Source organism: Gymnogyps californianus, chromosome 2, assembly GCF_018139145.2.
Source record: "Gymnogyps californianus isolate 813 chromosome 2, ASM1813914v2, whole genome shotgun sequence".
In the NCBI taxonomy this organism is placed as follows: domain Eukaryota; kingdom Metazoa; phylum Chordata; class Aves; order Accipitriformes; family Cathartidae; genus Gymnogyps; species Gymnogyps californianus.
The window spans coordinates 46,970,035-46,991,974 of NC_059472.1; the positions used below are offsets into that span (position 1 = coordinate 46,970,035).

Genomic DNA, 21,940 nt, shown 5'->3' on the forward strand with positions numbered 1-21,940 from the left:
CATTAAAATGCCGGTCCAGTTGTTCGTATTTCACTATTCTGTACTAACTAACAATTATAAAAGTACATCCAATAGAGTGCAGTACTGTACTTCAGTATATAAATTTAAAAATACTCTGTGGAAAGGTTTCTGAATCCTTTGTAACTGTGCAGTGTAGGACAGTTCTGTGTCATACATTTCACTGCATTACACTGAGTAAAAAATCTCATTTGAAGATAACGCGAACCCTGTCTTGTGAAGTATTTTGGATGTTTTCTACAAAAAATGCTATTTAGGTATTGCATACTGTTATAAATATGTTGGGGATTTTAACACATTGTGTTAGATCTTAGTAAGTTATTGTGAAAGAGTTGTGGCATATTTGCAATATTTCATTTTGGAAATGAACTGGTCTTATGATACCTGAGGAAAAAGCTGACATGCAGGAGAGCACTAGGGAGTATCACGTTGTTAGGAGCCCAACATGCAAAGAAGTGCTTAGTGGTACCTCTGGAAAAACTCATTTACTGTCAGTGAGGCATCTTAGGCATTCATCTTCACCTTTGGATGCCCTATCACTTTGGAAAATTTGGAATTATTTTTTTTTGAGTTTGAGTAATAGTTAAAATATTTTCTCCTTCACACATTTATATTGGAGTTCATACATTTATATTAGGGTCTCTATGAACAAAATGAAGTAACTTGTATGTTTATGTGCTTGCAACTGTCTTATACTGAAAGATCTCCTTTTCAATGTTAATTGGCCTAAACTAGAAGGTAGTATTTATGCACAAATGTCAGGTTATAAAGTTTGGTATTTTAGCAGGTGTGCATGTGTGCCCATTATTTGACATAATAGATAGCTGCATTTTTTCAGAACTGAGTCAACTGGTGTAACATATGTAAGAGTATCTAGACCAAGCTTCTGTATGACAACTTTGGCTTTTATTTATAAATACTGGATCTCATGAAAAATGCCCAGGTAGTAACTTTAGAGACCACAGATCTCCAACCACAGGAGGACAGCACGTACAGCAGATTGCAGACTTCTTTTTGGTGAATATTCTGCTCCTAGTGGTTTAGACTGAAATATAATCCATCTATTACATCAATAATTGGTAGATTTATACCAAAAATGTACATTTGAAATTAGAACATAGCAGGTTTTTAGATTCTGTGTAGAAATACAGGAATTGTGTGAATATGCCAAAAAGAGTATTTTGTGTTTCCCATGAAGATACTGCAAAGGTACCTCACTTTAAACAGAAGATCCAATGATACTGTATACAGTTGGTGTACTGCAAATGGGTATTTCACAGCATATTGAAAGTGCTAGTCTCTTTTATGTTAAGGAATCAGAGATTATACTAATAGAGCTAATTTCTAGAGAATCTGGGCCAAGGATTTCTGATTTCAGCTACTAAAAAACCTTGCAGGACTACTCCATAACTCCAGAAAGGCTTTTTGTAAGATGCTTTGATTGTTGAGAGCCAGATCTCAAGACCACCAAAGCCATGGAAGAATCTTCATTAGCTTTAATGTTCTTTGAAGCAGACAAACAGTTACTTGACTACAAAGAAGTATCGGCTAATTTGATTTTTCATTAAGAAATCTGCAAAAGTATATCTGTCAATAATTTGTACACTCTTCAGAAAGAGATAAGGGGATGAGTGTGTAAAGTCTTCATATCAATTTGCACAAAACTGATTTCTCTTAAAACCATGCAAAAGTCCCTGTCCAATATGGTGGTTAAGTGAGCTTGTTGCTTTGTCGTCATCGTCATCTACAGGCTCTGTGGTGGTCTCAAGAATCAGGTTTAAATTACCTTGAAATGCAGTTTCAAATATGAGAGGACTGGAGGTGGTTGGTCATCTCCCTTGGGCTACTGAGGGAATTTCAACCACTTCCTGAACGTCAGTCACTTCAAAAGATGTTAAAAACAGAGGCATCCACATGTACATGAAATCTAGCAGGTTTCCCTTACATCTTTTGTCAAAATGTTCTTCGCCTACATCATGTTAGAGGCTGAACATTAGTTGTGTGTCAGCTAAAGAGATGTATAAAACCAAAAAAAAAAGTGTGTTCAAAAAGTGGCTGCTGTTTTAGTGCAGTCACAAGCAGTATCGTGTTTCCAAGTAAATACGAAGGAATTCTGTATACTGCTGCTGTGTGACGGACAGAGGCATATAGTCTTCTCAGAAAGTCTGTATTAAGCTGTTTACCAGATTCCCTCTAAATTTTATTCATCTCTTCACCTGAAAGTTACTATAAAATTTTCACATGCCTCTTTTCTATCTGTCATTGGTTCAAAATGACAAAAATGTTATCCTGCCTTCTAATTTTGCCATGTGAATCGCTTGTTTTGGTAGACTAAAGTTTACAGGCTTACTTCTTTTCTGTTGTCTTACACATGGGTAGTTCCAGTTATTTCCTGCTTTACATCAATGTGAAGTGAAAGAAATACCAGACTGGGGCTGTGAATGTTATGTATCAAACAACACTAGGTGCGTTCTGCCAGTTAAAGCTGGTTGGGAATTTTTTGATAATGCCTTTTTTTTTTTTTCCTTTAAGAAATGTTAGTTTGTCAAAGGTTTTCTGTTTTGACATACTCCAGTAAAATGAAATCTAGTTTCCTGCTAGTCCAGTGGGCAGGCTGTGGATCCAGGGATTGTGGGGGGAGCCTGGGAGCCCTTGGAAATAAGGACTCCTTGGCTCCCATATTTCCTGCCATAGTCAAAAACATGCAGGAACCAGCAATCAGCTCTCAGCTCTGCAGGGGGGAGCCTGGGAACCTAGAAAACGCTGGTTTGGCTGAGATCTGCAGGCTCCCTTCTGCAGAACTAAATGATGTTGCTTTTGCCATGTTTTCCAAGGCCTTTGTGTCTCACCCTCAGATAGGGATTTGAGAAATGTTCAGAACCCCACAAGGACTGGGATGCTTGAGCTTCTTACAGAAGTGGTTTTATAGCTGGTAGTCATGACAGAGATCATGAATAATCAGAAGTATAGAAGATGAGGAAGTTAAGTTAAGCCAGAAGGGGTCTCTGAGCCTAGAAGATGGGTCTATTAATTCAGTTTATTTAAAAACATTTTTTTAAAAGTGCTTATTTCAAAGCAATTTTTCCTCTTAGGCAAGGCTTTTCAAAATTGATCTTTTTGACATTTCACAGATATGGCATTTCATGGAACAGAAAATCCTCTTTTTAACAGCTCTACTTATAGTGACGGAGGACTGTGTTCTTCTTCTCAGTCAATGCCAGACTAGTACTCTGCCTGAGTTAAGTTGATTGAGCCTGAACCTTAATCAGATGATTTTTTTCCTGTGCTTTGTTACAGTATTTTACTCCCCAGGTGACTCAACCATGCATTCATTACATTCTCCCTAAGGTTCACTCTAGATAGTTCTTGACATGAACATATCAACAGCCAGCTGCAGTGATGAGTGAGAGAAATTATGGGTTAACACATATTTCAAGAGGAAGATACTCCATTACCTGGAGATTTCCTCTTTTTTGCAGGTACTAACTTTGAGTTAAATATTTCAACAGTGAACACATAACTATTGCACTCCTTTTCAGAGAAAAGCACATGACTGCTTGATTTTTATGGTAACTCTTTATTTTTTATATTAGAAAACACTTCAACAAACCTATTCTCTCCCATAAACAAATAAGCTAGGGGAACTTGGGTTCATTTTACTTTTTGGTCAGAACATTAATTTTTTGGCTCATATGTCACCTTCTAAAAATCCATTGATGTGTAGGTATAGTTATAGATCTAATTAAAGACCTGAGCTGGAGGAATTAACCAGGTGTTTACTTGCCATTTTTCAAGGACGTCATTGTGTGGCCACTGCTACAAGACCATACTGAGACTTCCATGCAGCCAACATAGCCAATGTACCTTGAACATACATAAAACAGTGGCATGCACAGTGATACTTGGCCACCAAATACAGGGAGAGATCTAGTGTGGCTAAGTGATGCAATAGCAAATTCAGAGTAACATCACCATTCTAGGGAGGCAGAATAATAAATATAACGCTTTGTCACTGAAAACCTTCCGCAAAGACTTACTCCCTCCTCTGGACCTCAGAGGAAGGTGTCTGCTTGTACTGTAATGTTAAATTCTGTAATGACCCAAGGGTTTAATGTCAGTGTCCCTCATCACTTAGACTGATTTATTTTCAAAACTGGAAACAAGTTCAGTAGTTTGTTCTGTCAAATCAATCCAAGTATATTTTATTGTAGTATTGTAGCCTCTGTCTTTCTTACACAGCTGTTACACTGATGCCAGAGAGCTTGTTCTTGTATGAGTAGGGAGAAGTAAGCCTATTGCACTAGTGAGGGAGACCCATAAATCCTTGTCTATTTCTAAAAGCTAGTTCGGCTTCTGGTCCCAGACAGACTGTGGTCCCATGCATTAGAGAAAATACGGTGTCAGATTAAAAATGGGCATTCTGCAGAGCACATCCAAAGTCAATAAACGAACTTTAATTTTTAGAGGTAAAAATGTAGTATTAGTAATGGTTGGCTCCTCAGTTTCTGGAATGTTATGAAAACCATAAAATCAGCTGAGCCAATATAATGAATCTGTTCTAAGGTTGTCTAAGAACTGAATGGGAATACTTCAAAACTTGCTTCCAAAACTCAGTGACATTTCATAACAGGTTCATATTTATGCTTTTGGGAGTAAGAAGGTAAAACTCTTTAAAAAAAAAAAAACAAACAAAAAACAACCAAAAAAACCAGCAGCAAACAAAAAACCACGCCCAAAACCCTACACACGTGGCCAGTTCCTCAGTAGGTATAAATTTACATAGTACTTTTGAGTTCAATGAAGCTTTGAAAATTTATGGAAGTTCAGAACCTGGTTCAATAAATTGCAGTCTCTGGAATGGGCTTATACGTATGTCAGTATCTATGTTATTATCCCCATTTTCTTTATTTTCTTGGTAGTTCAGATAAGTCTTTGTATATTAATGAAGAAGATTAGTTTTATTGTGAGCTTCATCTTTCAGAAAGATTGTTTTGCATGTAATTAGGAAAAAAATGTGTGTAAATATTCTTCTTAATGAAATGGTAGGGAATATCATATTGGAGTTCATAACCAACAATGGAGCTAAAAAGATTTTAGCATTCCCTTGGTTTTGGGGGATTCATTGCACCTTTAACCTAAAACATGTAAATGCTATGAAATTAGTAATGAGAGGTTTTGAATCGGAAAAATGAACCATACCTAGTTGAACCACAAAATTACTACAGTGTTGGAAGGCTGGCATTATCAAAACAGATTTTTTTTTTTTAGTCATTTTGATCACATCAGTCATGTTGCAGCAAGGAATGCAAATATTCATATACTACAGATTGAGACTGCTCTGAAATGTTCTGACAATCTGTTATGTTTTGAGTGATGTTTCAACCCTATCACTTGGGGTTTTTTGTTTTGTTTTTTTATGACTATAAAAAACCACTACTCGTCTCTGTCACATGCTGTACAGGATAAAAAGCCTTTCAGTTTTCTTAACAAGAATCAGACGGCCAGGGTGCTGCTGGAACGCAGAGAATATGCCACTGTCTGTTCAAAGTACAGCTTAATGAGCCAGACTAAACACACTGGACAATAGAGCTGTGGGGGGAAAGGGCTTCTCATGGATCTATGGATCAGCTGCAGCTTTAACATCTAACTAGTTTCATTTTTCATCTTTACAAGTTCCATTTCCCTGTTTCGTTGGTATAAACTGCATTTCAATGAGCGGAGTTTCCTGCCTAGGTGATGGTATTGTGAGCTTTGAAAAAGGATGTCGTGGATTATGCTAGAAATAATTTCTGTGTTTCTTTTTTCTCTCATAGTCACGACCTATTCCCTCACACCTTACTTCAGCAGTTGCAGAGAGTATCCTGGCTTCCGCCTGTGAGAGTGAAAGCAGAAATGCTGCAAAAAGGATGCGGTTGGATAGACAGCAGGTACTGTGTTGTTTGGGGGTCTACCACATCCATCTTTATAAATGCACTGGACTCATTTACATAGAATGCCATGTAGAAGGGTGGTGCAATCCCTTACACATTTCTTGCTAGCACGAATAATTAAAATACAAAAGCTGTAGTTCTTTAAATGAATACACAAGCATGTCTTTGTCTATATTTACATAAGCTGTATGAGGGTGTCTCGTGTATTTATAATGTCCAGCTGGATAAAGCTATATATTTGCTTTTTAACAGTTGTAGATTTTGAGGGCATAGCGTGTAATCTGCATACTGGAATTAAAAGGAACAGAACATACAGTATATATAATTTACATAAATAACAGAAATGGTGCATGTATCCATGAGTCAGTGTGTTTATCTGTGCACATACCCTCTGTCAAAATGTGTATGCATTTGTAAATGTAAGGTGAAATAGTGTAAGTTTCTGATAATACCTATTTGCCTAAAACAGAAAAGTTATTGTGATATGTAGCAAAATGCTGTCAATTAACTTATTAGTGAGTTTTTAAAGCTCTTATCAATATTTATTTTATCTTTTCTTATGTGATTATTCACCTATTATAGCGTATGTTAGGATTTCATTATTTTTAATTTGCTGAGAATTGCATGTTTTCTTTCAATTTGTTTAAATCAAACTGGTGGCTCATTCCAGGCTTTGATTATTTAGTTGCTCCACAGATACAGTGAATGTCTAACATTCTTATTGCAAAGACTATTATGCTTTATTTCTCTCCATGAATATCACAGAGTCAAATCTTAGTAATATCTCAGTTGTTCCAAAATATGCCTCTGTCATGGTAGATGAACTTTTTTTGTGGAAAAGAACATTTTTTAAAAGAACATTTTCCTTTTATACATAGTCCATTGAGTTCTTTCAGGTTGTGCCCTAACTGAATAAAGGATTCCTATGACTATTCCTAGAACACTGATAGTTTAGGATCTGAGAGCGGATATTGGTATTTCTTTTTGCTGTTATATTTTTTGCTAGTATTTTCATTATTGCGGTACATTTGCCTTAAGATTTACAAATCACATGGGATGTCAAAGCACTGTAATATTAAGTATGGCTTAGTTTAGAAGTAGTGCTCATTCAGATTGTGCAGGTTTTATATTCTCTCATTTGTTCTCTGACTTTTCAGTAACAACAACAACAACAAAAAGCTACAAAGTCGATGTGCTTAGCCCAAGGAGAAGTGGAAAAGACTTGTGCAAATATCAGTTACTTTCATTGCACAAAACTAGTGGCTCAATTCCTTGGTCCAGCCAGGGTGAGGCTGAGTTTTTGAGTGATTTAAATGAGAATTCCATGATACTCTCCAGGGATCCAGAGAGCTGTTGAAACAAAAACAATTTCAAAACTGTAGACAGAACTCAAAAAGCATATTAATAGTAATACCACAAATAAAAGAAAAAAAAAATCCTGTCACAGAAGGATTTGGTAACAGTTATCGTTGAGGGGAGAGGTATTTCCTTGCTTTTCATTACAGAATTAAAAATCTGTAGGCAGAATGGCTCCAAACTGATCACCTTAATTAAAATTGTGATGTTAAAGTAGGAAAGCTGCCTATGAAGAACAGGTGTTGGGTTCTGCTTCCTTCAGCTCTGTCCTCTTTTGGCAGTGAGCTAAGTCATTAAAGAAGTAGAAAACCTTGGTTCTAGCCTCAGTTCCATTGAAATTTAATTATTTATTCCAAGTATGTGACATTAACAAAGTAGACTGAGAGCAAAGCATTCCAGAATATTTCTGAGTGGCGTATTTAACATACACTAGTGTGCTCGGTTCTTATGCTGAGATGGGAAGTGGACCTGTATCCTCACATCCAGGGAGAGTGCCTTACAGGTAAAAGGGTACTATCCTTCTCCTCTTCCTATTTTTATCTTTTACTTACTTTTAAATTTCCTTCACTTTTCTTACATATATCCAAAATGAAATATTTTCATTGGATTTTTTTCTTAAACAGAATAAGGTTGAAAAAGTTCAGTTCAGCATGTTGTTTTTACTGTTCCATAGCTCTAAAAAAAAAACAAAACCAACCTTATTTTCTTGTTAACATGTCTCTACTTTTCCTTTTTAAATGTAACTTTCCAAAATTGGGCATTATACCAATGGATGGACTCAGGATTTGAGGACCCTTCAGTCGAAATTTGGGAGGAAGAAAGGGGAAATAAGATTTGGATAATAAAAATTACCACTTCATAAATTATATCAAGAGATCTTCTAATAGAGGACAAGCATTAGACAGTCCTGGAAAGTAGATTGTTAAGAGGATCTTCCAAAAGCACTCATTCAGCACTTCCTCTCAGAGCTGCATGGAAGTGTTGCATTAAAACTGCTTTATTCTTGCACACAGCACAGTGAAGGTCTGCCTTTTATTCTCCAGAGGGGTGATCTGCCTCAAAATGAGATGTAATTTGCATCCCCACCAGCACCTTTTTCAGAATATTACCCATAAAACATGGATGTATTTAGAACACAATGAGTGTTATGCCCAATCCTGAAGCTAAGACAAAACTTCAGCAGCTTCCTGAACTCCTTTTCTTGTCTGGTTTATGCTCTTTCCTCTTCTTCTCTATTTCTCCTCCTCTCTCTGGCACAACATGGTCCCTGAGCCGGAAGTTATGAGCATGTTGCGTGTACGTCCCTAATGGAAGTCTGTACTTCGGTAAAATAATATGAATTTCCAAACTAAGTATGGTTTTGCTTACAGTGTTAATTTTAACAGTGGTTTGATGAAAAACCATCTCAATTATTGCTCAGCAAAAAGAACCAGCTTAAAAGTCAAAACTATGGAAACTTCTAAGAGCTCATTTTTTCTTTTGAAGAGATAGAGTATTGGCCATGCTCATGAGTATTAGCTGTTTTTTTCACAAGTATTAAACATGAAGGGTTGGCTTTATATACCTATAATCCTGTGCACAGATTTGTTATCTCTTCAGAAGAAACCTCTCCAAAGTGTGTGTGTGTCTGCGCACACACAAATACTGCATCTTATGAATGACTTTCTAGAAGTATTTCTGATAGCTGCAGTGCTTAATATAGCCCTGATCTAGGGATATTGTTAAGTCTGATAAAGTTAAGTGTGAAGCAGGAAGAAGCCATCCTTCTATCTATATGCCTTAAATTCCACTCACATGATCTTTGTATTTCCTAACTCAAGGCTGAAAATTTGTGCCTGCAAAAATCCAATTTTAAAAATAAGTAAGTTAATGAAAACTGGTCTCACTGGCATCAATTACTTATTTTCCAAATTGTTTTTTTTCATGGCAATAATTTATTTCATAATGGGAAAATCAATGTGATCTTGTCTGTGAGGAAACTAGTAACTTCCCATAGTTTTTGAAACTGCAATAATAAAAGCATTGGCAGTTTCTGAGACTTCTCTGTAAGGAATATAAATGTGTTTACTAGATCATGGTAGCTTGGACTACAATGCTATGGCTGTCTGACCGTGTTAGATGTTACTCAAGTGCTCACTTTAGCTTCAGTGCATTTTCATTACCTTGAGATCAAGCTCTGTCAGTTGGCCAGTAGCTTAAGTGCTGAGAAGTTATATATTTGATACCTATTACCCAACCGAAGAGTTCTGTCGCTTCCACTTTTTAATTCTGCCTGGTAGTAAAAATAATTTATTCACTTGCACAAATTTTATAGATTTATATATTGAAATTGTATAGGTTTACTGATATTACTGCCAAACAGTGAAATGCTCATGACACTGGGCTGGATTTGGTTGATCTTTCCCAGTCCAGATCAGGCAGTGGGTACAGAGGCCATGCAGAGCTTTTATGTTGCTCTCCAAATCATCTCTGCTGAGTCTGGATACTGAAAAAGGGTAACTCCAGTCTTGAATTTTGAGGACTTTTTTCATCACAGTTGATAAAAAATGTAGAAACAATAATTGGATCCACCTTCTATGACTTGCTTCAGTCAGAGATATAAGAGGCATTATCTGAATCCTTAAGATTGTTTGTGCTTCTGAATGATATCTTGGGATGCTCTCCTGGGATAATCCTTCAAGATCCTTATTACATCTCTAGCAATATTCAGTGTGAAGCAGTTGCACTGAAGTGGAGGTTTTGGACTACTATCAACAAGGTAGTCATGAAACAAATTAAGTAGAGCTAAAATACAGCCCTTTTTACACGCATTCATTACATATGGTGAACAGGATGACTTCTTTTGTTTTGTCCTTCACTTTACGAACCAAATTGTGTCTTGGTTGGGCAAAAGAAGAACAGTTAAATAGGTAGAAAAATCTGGAAAAAGTCATTCTGTCATTACTGTCCTGGGCAGTGAGCAGAGGTCGAGATACCTGTTTTGTGGGCTGCTGCTGCAGAGGCCTCAGCTCCGTGGCTCTACTTGTTGTCGATCACAGAAATGGAAGTTTCGTTTTAAGAGCTTAACCATTGTCAGTCTCTACTTCTTCCGAACAGGTATGTGCCTGGTGTAGTTCTTATAAAACCTCATCATAAAACAGCCTGGAGCAGTGTTGGGCTATGGTACTCTGTGGAAAGTGGAGGTGGATTAGTCTTGTTACTGTCCTGTCTGAAATCAAAAAGACCAATGAAAATTCTTCAAGGGAAGATCTAAGAGGAAATAGTAGTTTATATACATCAGTATGCAAGAGGACCTGCCCCTTTCTTTTTCCTAAGGAAGATGAAAAGGTGAAATCTTCCTTTCGAAAAGCAAATAAGAATGATACTAGGAAAAAATTGCTTTCACCTTTATTTGGACACAAGTGTTTTTTATAACAGCTGCTTTTTGTTTCATTGTTTTGTTGTTTAGAATTGATTCTTTTTGCATGCTGTTATGTTGCAAAATTTATGAATGAGCATTTTTCTTCTAATTGAAATAAGTTGGTTTTGGTGATCAAGATGAAATGTCAACACCTGGGAGCAAGGAGGGAGGATGAATATGGGAAAGCAGGAAAAGAACTGAATCATAGAATGCTATGTCTGTAGAACTGTATGAACCTTTTTATGGGCATGTCGTGTATAGTTAGCCAGATCATTTAGAAAATTGATGTAGCTTCCATCGCACCATGTTGATTTGTACCAGTTAGGAACCTGGACCTTTGAGAATTCATTATTATATTTGTAGATAGGAGAATAGTGGTCACATATGACTGCGAAGCCAGGGGACTGGATTCTCTCCTGGATTCAGTCCATGTTATTTTAGCAGTGTGACCTCCATTTCAGTAGGTAATGTCACAGAAGGGCTACCATAGCATGCAGAGTTTTTTGGTCAGCCAAAGGAGTGAGCTATGTACACTTCTTTCATCCTTATGCCCCAAGTAATCGGACATGCAAGGTATGATGCTTTTGTAGTTACATAGCAAATGACAAGTTGAGCCCAAAGAGAGCTTAAGCTCAGAGGAAAATGAAAGTTATCATCTTATATATCTCCCATCCTGACAAAGGCATTTCTCAGCCAGAGCTGGTGCTTTTTAAATTAGTAGGCTCTTCACAGAGTGCTTGTCAGTCAATATTTTATAGAATATACATGATAAGAAAAAGGTTTTCTGCATTTTCATTTTTTTAATATGTGAATTTAAGGGGTACAGTTTCTTTTCGTCCCAGAGACTAGCTGAAAATAACAGCAGACAACTTTATAGCCTGACAAAGGTGTTGTCCTCATACCTTCACTGCACAGACATCAGAATAATACTTTTCTTGTAAAATTCGTAATTTCTTTAGTTTGATATAATTCAACTATTATTTATCACTATCTACAAGGCAAATGGGAAGTAATACAATGAAGCTATTAGGATATGTGTATGTCTCCATGTGCGCATGGGAGACAATTTCCCTTTCACTGAACAAACCAGTTATATGCAGACTTACTTTAATTCTTCACATGAGATCATATTTGGAGATGGCTGCAAGACAACTTTGCAGTTGCAAGAGTATTACTTACTTCATCTCTATCTCTGCTTCAATTATTTCAGTGTCTGCTAGGCATCTCAAAAAAGTTCCCTCAATATAAACGTTAAATGTCTTTTTTAATCATAAGGTTAAAAGATATGATGTAAGATTAGGATAAATAAGATTAGGATAAATGTGCGGGTTATATTTCTGAGCGTTGTGGAAGCTACCAGTTTCTTTAATTACAAAAGCTAAACTCAGTTAAAAAAATCTTTGATTTTTTGAGTTTTTCAAGATGATAAGAGCAAGTCTATGCACTGTACACAGACTATCATGCACTATGATGCTATGAAGCAGTTTTTTATGATAAACACTGGATGCATTTTTTAAGAAACCTTTCATCAAGATGATAGCTATAATTTTTTTCTATGCTGATTTGTAACCAGGCAAATTAAATATCAACAGTCATCATGGTAGAGTGAAAGATAATATCTAACCCCCAAGGAAGAGAAAGTTTAATGATCCCAGGTTTATACTGAAACATAAATGAACATAAATTTGCAAATAGGCACTTTAAACACATTCTTCACCCTCATTCTAATTTGGGGGATAAAAGGAAGGCAAATCTAAAGTTTTCAGTGCTTTAGTAGCATATGAATAGGGTGTTAAGAATTTTGCAACATTTAGTAATGTTAACAATATTGCTTTTAGCTGTTAGAGGAGTAGGAGTAGGTGGCTATTAGGTTTCTGACAAAGCAATTATGGCCTAGACACATATGCTGGGAGCTGACCTAACATTTGCCTCTGGATAGTTGTCATAGCAGCAACCTGAATAGAGCAGCTTGATACAAGTGCTGGTTGCAGATTGGATACAGGTTCTGTGCTAATGCAATACATCTGAATATTAATAAAAGTGCACATGTACTGCCACTTGGAAATCACCGCTACGGTGTTTCCTTCCATTTATATCTAATTCCTAAATGTTCGGTTTTAAAGAAATTGAGGTTTATAAGGAGATGTTAATGGTCTGCCTCTGTACAATTTCTGGTGCCATTTCTCTGCATATAACAAGGGAGTTGACCTAAAGAAAGACTCTTCAAGCACAGTTTTATTAACAAAAAAAATATCTGGCTGTTGCAGACCAGGAGCAGTTTATGTCTTGATTAAGAAGGAAGGAAATTACTGGTGGACAAATTACAGGTAATTGTGAAACTGTTTTGGAAGAAACAAATTAAAAATCTGAATTGCAGTGAGGGCATGGACCTCTGTTGCAGGATCACTGTATCTGGCTTTCAGCAGTGAGAGGGAAGAAACCTTTAAACCTTCCTATTTTGAGGACAGAGAATTTGTGTTTCAGCTGTGCCACTAATGCACAGCTTCTAAATCTTGACACTGAGGAGATATTTCCTGTATTACCCTTCAGACAGCGGGGAAGAAGGAAGAAGGATATATATTTGTGTCCCTGTATGTATGTTGTTCTCTTTCCTGATCAATGCGTACTGCAGCTCCCAGGAGGAAGGAAGAAACAAATTGTATGGTTCTTAAATGCTCTCTTTATTCTGTTATTTATATTGTCTGGTTTTGTATCAAGGGCAGATTTGGACAATATTGGTTACAGAAAAGGGAGTTATGCAAAAATATCTCCCAGTGGACGCTGGAGAATGCCCTGTTGAGGCAGTGCTTCTGTGGCAGAAAGCTGCAAATTCAGACGGAGCACAAAGAAGTGGTTTTGTTTCAGGGAGATGGAGTCCTTGCCACAGCTATTCAGTCCGCAGGAAGAGCACATCAACTATATATCCTTGTTAGAGGTGGAGGAGAAAGCATCAGGAGTTCCCTTCCTCTTGGATTTCACAGAGCCTAATTTGCTCTAGAGGATGGGAAAGAAAAGGCACTTTGTCCGTGCTGACCAAAAGTGGCAGCAGTGTGGAGGGATGGGGCCATGTCCTCTCTCTGCTGTATATTTACATAAGACCTGAAAAATTCCAGCTCAAAGTGATTTTCACTTCAGAATGGGAGGCTTGCAGAGTCTTAGATAATAGAAAAGAGCAAAGGGAAGCAGATAGATAGTTCACTTAACATAAAGCAAACAAATAGAAATTGGAATCCCAAAAACCTCAAGAGGCAAAAGTCACTTTAACTTGCAAAGAGTTCAATACCTCTTACACTACAGAAGCTTTATTAATAATAGCTTTTTGTATTCAGACATCTCTTTGTGATTTGGTATTTAATAGGGATCAGAGTGATTTTGTACTTCAGTACTTTATCCTTTTTTATCTGTGTTAAAAATGATCGCTAAGACAACTGTAACGTCCTTGGATACCCATGTGCTAGTTTGCATTTCAGGCCTTGTTCACTTCCATCATTTCCCCATCTAATGATTATTTTTCTTCTGAGTTGGTCTTTGGTTTGCTTTTGTGGTTCCAAATGATATGCTTTAACCACTGAGGCACAAAATGTTATGCAGGCACCGTTTAGCTGCATGGGGATTATTGTCAAGAGATCAAATTATGTACTAGTATTGGGAAACTTAGCTTCCTACCCAGAATGCACTGGCCATATTGTCAAGGGGAAGAAAATAAGCGGTATGCATTGTAATTTTAAATCCTGCTGCCTTTCAAGTCAGTGGCAAAATTCCTGATTTCAGCAGTGCTGGATAGGGTTCTGTCATTAGCAGATGCAGCTGGAAGGGACTGCCGAGTATCACAGGACAACCCCCCTCCCTCCACGCTCCAGCCCAACGTACATTAAATTTGCTACATGTATTGGAAAGGAATAATGTGCAAGGCATGCAATTGCAAATAATTTCATGCCTTGGATTTACAGTGAGGCCCTAAGGTGAGCAGCTAATTTTTCACCTCAACACAGAGATCATTAAATTAGAAAATGCTTTATTTTTCTAGGCTCTTCGTGCTGAGCATATATGGTTGAATTTCAAGCTGCTGATTTCAGAGAACACTTTAAACACCCCAAGCTGCAATAAGATCTTGAATGTGAAGTAAAATTGATGCCAATGTAAGTTTTCTGTTCTGGAGATTGAGAAATCTGAAGGCTCAGAAATGGAGTGTCGGGTTGTTTCTTGGACAGTAACTTTTAAACAGCCTTATCTCCCTTCCTACCATAGGTGGAATGAATATGAACAGGGACTGGAACAGCCTTCTTCCCTGTGTCTTTAATGTCCATCTCCTGTCAAGGAGGCAGAAGAGGAAAGGCTGGTGGAAATGTAAATATAAAAGTTCTCTCCTCAGCCCCAGAGATGGAGGTTTTGGAGTCAGGGCTTTTGTTCTTCCTGCCTCTGTGTTGAAAGCCAGGAATAGAGAGCTTTTTACTTATCCCTCCCTTTCATATGGCAAGAAGATATTAGATGTGAGGCATTTTCTTGCCTGTCAGATGTTTCTAGCATAGAGACAAGTATGTTAAAAGCATGATTTTGTCTTTCCTTTCCTGTGTTTAGCTAATGACTTCATTGCACGCACCCTCCTGCCTACAGCACAGGCAGGGAATGTTTCTCGTGAGTAAATCCCTGTTATCATGCAGAGTTTGGGCCAGTTTAATGAAATCAATGCAAACTGAGTGTGCATGTGCAAACTCTTGTTTTTCAAGAGTGGCATATTTTGGTTTTGGTTAATGAATTAGTAGATTTAGAAGACTTTAAACAATCATAAATTACTCCTAAATTCAAAGCATCAGTTGCACAATGGATTCAGATGTATTCCTCTGTTAGAACAGTGCAATTCTCCACACAGAAAATATATGTAGAAATGTACGCACAGACTGCTTATGTTTGGTAGCAGAAACATGTTTGTGATTCAACAACTGGCTTAATGTCCCTAAACTAAATTTAGAAACATATTTTTCTAAGAAAAAAATAAAAAATATAATAAGCTGTGGGAGCAGCAGCTGAGTGCATTGCCTGGGAGCAGCACCAGCTGCTAAAGAGGCTAGGCACAGGGCAAGGCAGCCAAGCAGGCTGTGGCCAGCAGCCCAGGCATCGTGCCAGAAGAATCCTCCCCTGAAATGAGAATATTTGGGGAACAGATTTGTACTGCAGTGCACAAATTTCATGCTTATTACTCATGGTATTTCATATTAAGCTTCAGTTTTACTGTCTCCATTAATGAAGCAAATCAGAAAGTGCATCCTCCAAAGGCCAGTCAAAGTTCATTTCTTTGTTTCTTCCAACAGCTTATGCTACTCTGGTTTGATGATTGTGGAATCAAAAGGCCATACCCCAAAGCATCACTTCTTATCTACTGAATCTTTTAAAATACAGAACCCTCGCAGTACTGAAGTTAAAGGATGTGCACCGAGTTCTGTCAAAAATTTAGAGCGGGTCTTCTTCAGTAGCAAAACATTTTCTTTCTACTAAATAGCTTGAGACAGGGTGGGGAGGTCAGGGGTTTTTTAAAATACCTTTTATTTTTAAAAGATTTTTTTCTTTTTTTTTTTTAACTGTAAAAGTCAAGTTGTACCTGAGGCAGTGTTCAAAAACAGACATCCTGCATTGAATTCATAGAAAGAATTTTGGTTTTCACAAACATGCAGTTGAAGTTTTAATGCAGATTTGAAATAAAATAATTAGCAATATCAAATGTATTGAACACAGGGTAAAATATCTTTAAAATATCTGAACTTACTGTTGAAAACAAGAACCAGTCATTAAGTGCATGCAAAAAAGTAATTGCTCACTCTCTAACAGGCAAGAAAACTGTTGTGTTTTTTTTTTTAAAGACAGCTATCTGTAACTCCCACTAGAATTTACCTGTGGGAGAGACACCATACTGTAAATATGGCAATATGCTGGAATCTCCAGCACGTTTATTTTTTTCCTTTTCAAAGCAGAACACACAGACATTTTTAATTAGTTGAAACTGAGGAAGTTAATTCAGCATTGACCTCAAATGCTTCATGTCTAGGCTGTCATCTTCTGTTTCTAAATGAAGAATTTAATTTAGAATCTAATATAAAGTGCTTTGGTCCATTCCGCCTGCCACACACTCCAATATATGTAATATTAAAGGAAAGTGTGGGGCAGAAGAGAAGTAGGAAGAAGCACTCAAAAGTCCAAATCATACCCCATAGTTTTCCAATAAAGCCTTTTTCAGTAGTTGCATCTCCATACCCCAGAGCTAGCAGGTGTATGGAAAGCTGTTTTGTGTTAAGAAAATATGCTGTCAGTGGTGGGAGTGATACCAGTTGTAATGCAGTAGACGAAGAGACCTATAGTGGGAGGTTTAATTATGTTGACCGTGATGATTTTGTAGTAATAAATCTGCAAAGCTGGCACAAGCATTGCTCCAGTACTCCCACACACTTTCCCCTGCATGCTCCCTAAGCATTTGATTCACGAGTTTAAAATTTTTCTCTGTTGGTGCTCTGGTGCCACAGTCCTCCTGCACTGAATGGAGTAATGCTGATCTATCCCAGCTGAAAGTGTTGCCCATCATAGTCACTAAAAAATGGCAAGTTGGCAAGGGGGAAGAGAAACGTCTCTCCCTATAGGGGTGCCTCACTGAGATAATTTCTTGAGGACAGTACGCATAAGTATGAAAAAAGCAGAGAAAAATGCTTGATTGTGATCATAAAAGTGGAGCAGCCTGAGGCATAGCAAGGCTTGTTCTGAATGAGAGGAATACACCGTGGAAGAGGAATTTCTCTTGCTTTGCATCCTTCTGGTTCAGCAGTAAGTACTGCTACGCCTTTGTCATCATGCATCAGTTTCAGTAATACATTGATTCATTCAGCACCGTTACCTGCAGGCAAAACTGCTCTTGGGATGGGAAAAGATGACATTGTTTTCTTGCAGTTTATGTTGTTTCTGTTTGGAAGAAAGGTCAGATATTCAGACTCCTCCATTTGTACTGCCTGTCAATGAGGAAGCAGCAAAAATGATCAGTAGCCATGTTCTTCTGCAAGGTGCTGGCCTCTGCAAAGAAATTGGCTTTGAAAGGACTAGAGGGGATATGCAGCAACACAAGAATAAACATGACATAACCTGTATTTCATTTCCACTGAAGTTTTACCTTTATTTTCTTCAGATTTTCAGCTAATCTAATTTCAGGAGGGGCATCCTAGGCCCTGGAGTTCATTACGCAGTGCTTCACTTTTGGAATCAGGCATGTACCAAATGAGCTCTCTTAGGAGCAGGCTTAGCAAGCCTGCTCCCATGGTCCTGTGCCTTGAGGTATCTTAGGCCAGGAGATCTATGAAGGTGGCACAGGGAAGGAAAGGATCCTTTCATATTCTCTCTAGTCCCATCCTCTGTGGCAGGCTGAAGGAGCCGGTGATGCAGCCTCCCAAGGGAAACTAGCATTTCTTTGAAGGAAAATGTTGGCTGAGAGTGGATAAGGAGGTGCAAACAGAGGAGGTAAGGATTCTCGAGGCTGACTACTGAAACAAGGCCTAAATCAGTAACTTATCATAAGGCCCAAGGCAAGGGCCATGCTGTGCTATTCTTTAGGTCAGAGTAAAAATCTATGTTTGTTTTCTGCCTATCCTGAGAGGAAGAAATTCTGTATAAGGACTGGGCCCTAATAAATCTCTTCTCTTTGCTGGTACAACGAGGAGGAGCAGAAGTTCCACCTGCACCCTCTCCTCTGGTGTTCCTCTGCAAAGCAGAAAATGGTGGCCCTGAAGGAGTCTTAGCATGCTCTTTGCATGGCACCTTTGTCCCTTTGTCTGAATTTGTACCACTTTCTCTGTGGGAAATGTCACATGTATGTTGTGAAATATGCCATGAGCAAGTAAGAGTTTTGCCAAAACTCAAAGGCATTGGCAGAATTCATGTATTCAAACCAGGTCCAGTTCTGCCTTTTACATGCCTGTAGCCGTTTGTAATCTGGTGCTGGCCATCGTTGGACACATTATTTAAAATTGCACTGAGGAAGTCATTGCTGTGCATATACTGCAGTGCACTATGCAGTCTTGCACTATGCACCTGTCGTGTGTTGAGACAACTTTCAATTAATAGTGGTGAAACCATTAGCTAACTATATTTTTTCATACATTAAAATTCTCTAGAAAAATAAAGAGCATGACCATGTCCAGTATAACTTATGAAATAGCTTATGAAGAGTGATAACTGCAACCTAACACAAGAACAGCAGGAGCTATGGAGAAAGTTAACTTGCAGGACGCTTTCCGTCATTAGTCCACCTCAAATGTGATTGCTACCTTGAATTACACTTCTTAACATTCCTTTGTCCCTGATGGAAAAAGCACACCAGGGAAAGCACATTCAAAAATCAACTATCTAGAACTTCACTAAAGAACAGTAAGTTTATCTCAAGCACCACACAAAAAGATAAATGCTATCCTTTTCCATTTGGACAGAGAGAGACGTGGTCCTTTAGAAGAACCCAGTTTCTCTTTCCCCAGTGATTTTGCATCACAGTTATCTAAACTGTAGGAATAGCTCATCCATGTGTCCATGCTCAACCAGCAGCACTGGTGACATCTGAAAGCTCATGTTGCTCTTCTGCTATCACAGTGGATAATGAACTGGCTAAAGCTGACAGGCTATGAAAAATGACCCCTCTGCTTTGCTGTTGCTCCAACAAAAGTGATTCTCTGACAACTCCTTGCAACAGCCATACAAGTACCTCTTCCAAAAAAGTTTTCTGTTCTGCAGGTGAAGTGGTAGTGGTGAATAAACAAGACTCAAACACTGCAATGTGAAAACACTAACCTTTTATTTAAGGTTAACATACCCATTCCAGTCTATAAATAACGTGTCATTCTATCAGAAATGCAGAAGACTGAGGTTCATTTTTCTCTCTTCTACACAGTAACACCTTTTTATTTTGATCTTCTTTTTCTGTGTCAGTCTCATGCTTTCATTTCTTGTTGAACACTGGCTCGTGTCATTTTTGATGTCTGGTGACAGCACTGATGGTGGCAGTTCACTTCAGTGTTAATAACCTGAAAGCAAAAGGAACCTACTGCCCTTCTAATCTGAAACTGAAGCATGGTGCTTTCTTTCCTTGGCTCTATACCCTATGTCAGGAGGACAGTTTGGAGGTCCTCAAACTTTTGGCAGCTAACAACATTTTGATAGACACTCTTCAAGTTCCCACATAACCATTGGCATTACAGGGAGTTTAGATGCCTAACTGGACTCTGTATTACACCTGATTTAGCTCAATTAGACTATATCAATATTTCCTCACCATCTAAAAAATCATATTTATAATTTTTTATCTAAAATATGAAAACCATTTTGATACTGGACTTCACGGCAAAATCATCATTAATGCCTAGACTTCTGGCACTAACGTGTTCAATACAGTTGCATCTGCATGCTAGGAGCACTTTTTCATATAATGTTATATCTATGCCAGAAAATTCTATGCTGAGACTGATGTGCTCTCCATGTAATGATGAGATGATAGACAGAAACAAGGAGAGTGGGATACAGGGTATGTACTACTGGGTCACAGGCAAGGGAAAGGCAGCGATCTCTGGATATTTAAGAAGGGGACACCTTCCAGACCCTGCAATGGGAACCAAGAATCCCATGGCTCATCTTCCTTTAAACGCCCGGCTCTGTGCAGATGATGGTGGCCGTTTACCCTGGCAGCTGCTTCTCTGCACAGGAGCCAGCAAACTCTAAGCTGAGACTGATGTCTCTCCATGTAATGATGAGATGATAGACTCACAGCTAAAGCATGAATGTTCAGCTCAGCTGGAATACCCAGCTCCAACTGAGCTACAAATTGAGTAGTATGTCACACAAGAACAGGCTTTCTCATTTTTTTACATACTTGATTTAAGTAAGTGAAAGTGAAGAAAATAATGCAGAGAGAGTGGTAGAGAAAAACATGGTCTAGATCTGATAACAGAGGGTGGGAAATAGAACGCTGTGCAGTCCCCCAGCTGTTCCTTACAAGAGGAGAAATAGTGTGCATGCCCAAGGACAGCAATTATGGCCCTCTTGATTTCACTGCTAAGTCCACCCCTGAATTATCAAAACACTTCCCAATCTAAAGAATATCTGGCATGAGTTCTGTGATATTATTTGAACTAGACTTTGTGTTTTATTTTAGCCAGCTTGCTCGAATTTACTCTTCGTACTTCTGGGGAAAACCTCAGGGGCCTTTCTGCTGGTTGTGCATAGACCTCATCCATAATTCTAGTGCCTTATCCTCTGATGAAGACCTGGAATGCTGTTTATGAAGGACAACTAAGCTTAAAGGGGAAGGAATCTGTCCAGAGGTGCAACTATTTTTTAAATCTATCTGTCCTGATGATTTTGGACAACAGGTTATGGGACTGTCAATGGATGCATCATTTTAAAGAATACTGTGACTAGCCTGAGAGGTGGAGAAATACCCAAGTATAGATACATATATAAATATATATATATAAATATAGATATCTGTCTTGGAAAGTTATCAGAGAATAACTTTGCCCCTCAGATAAAATATATCTGTGGTATGTTTTAAATATTTTCCTAAACAGACTATAAAGATTCTAGCAATCCAGTTTTCAGGTTTCAGCTATGGGTCTGGTGTGATGAGTTGAAATGTCAGGTAGATGTTAATTTTGAATTAGTAATCCCTCAATATAGGGACCGGAAATTTTGTAGAACTTTATTCAAAATAGTTTTGAGGTATGAAAGCACAATGCAGCATGGCAAACAGGTTCACACAAATTAACTTTTCTGTGCACAAATTCATCAGGGGGCCTGTAGCAAATGCTTGGCTTTTCTCATTGTGAGTACTGAAACTCTGCTGACTTCAGCTGAAAATCTGGCTTTTGCTTATTGTGTTGCAAGAGAAATAAGGCTTTCTGGCGAAGGCAGTATCTTTTATTAGATCAGCTTTTGGGCACAGAAGTTCTTCTCCTGGTCTGGGGAAAGGTATTACCTTTTTCTACAAACCTTACCTTGCCTCCATGCTTAGATCACAGCTGTAAGAGCACCTCCTACAATATTAAAAGATGTTGTCCTTTTTAAGGACTATAAATATTCAGTACTTTTTAAATATGAAGGTCAGCCAATGCAAAGGACTACTGTGAAGCTTCATTTAGATTTCAAACTCAGTGAATTATGTAGGTCTATTTCATTTTATTCAGGCTTCCCTAGTCTTGAACAGGTTTTATTTAGTGAGTAG

At 38.0% G+C, this 21,940-nt stretch overlaps 1 protein-coding gene across 4 annotated transcripts in view; it reads left to right on the forward strand.

The window, feature by feature from the left end:
• NOL4 (nucleolar protein 4) overlaps positions 1 to 21,940 on the forward strand; it is a 195,570-nt gene that overhangs the window by 154,459 nt on the left and 19,171 nt on the right. For 3 of the 4 annotated variants that reach the window (XM_050891571.1, XM_050891573.1, XM_050891574.1), the window contains one exon: positions 5,832 to 5,945. The exons of the other annotated variant lie outside the window; for it this stretch is intronic. In XM_050891571.1, the coding sequence (XP_050747528.1) occupies positions 5,832 to 5,945 (114 nt within the window). The remainder of the gene's footprint in view (positions 1 to 5,831; positions 5,946 to 21,940) is intronic. 4 annotated transcript variants of the gene reach the window in all.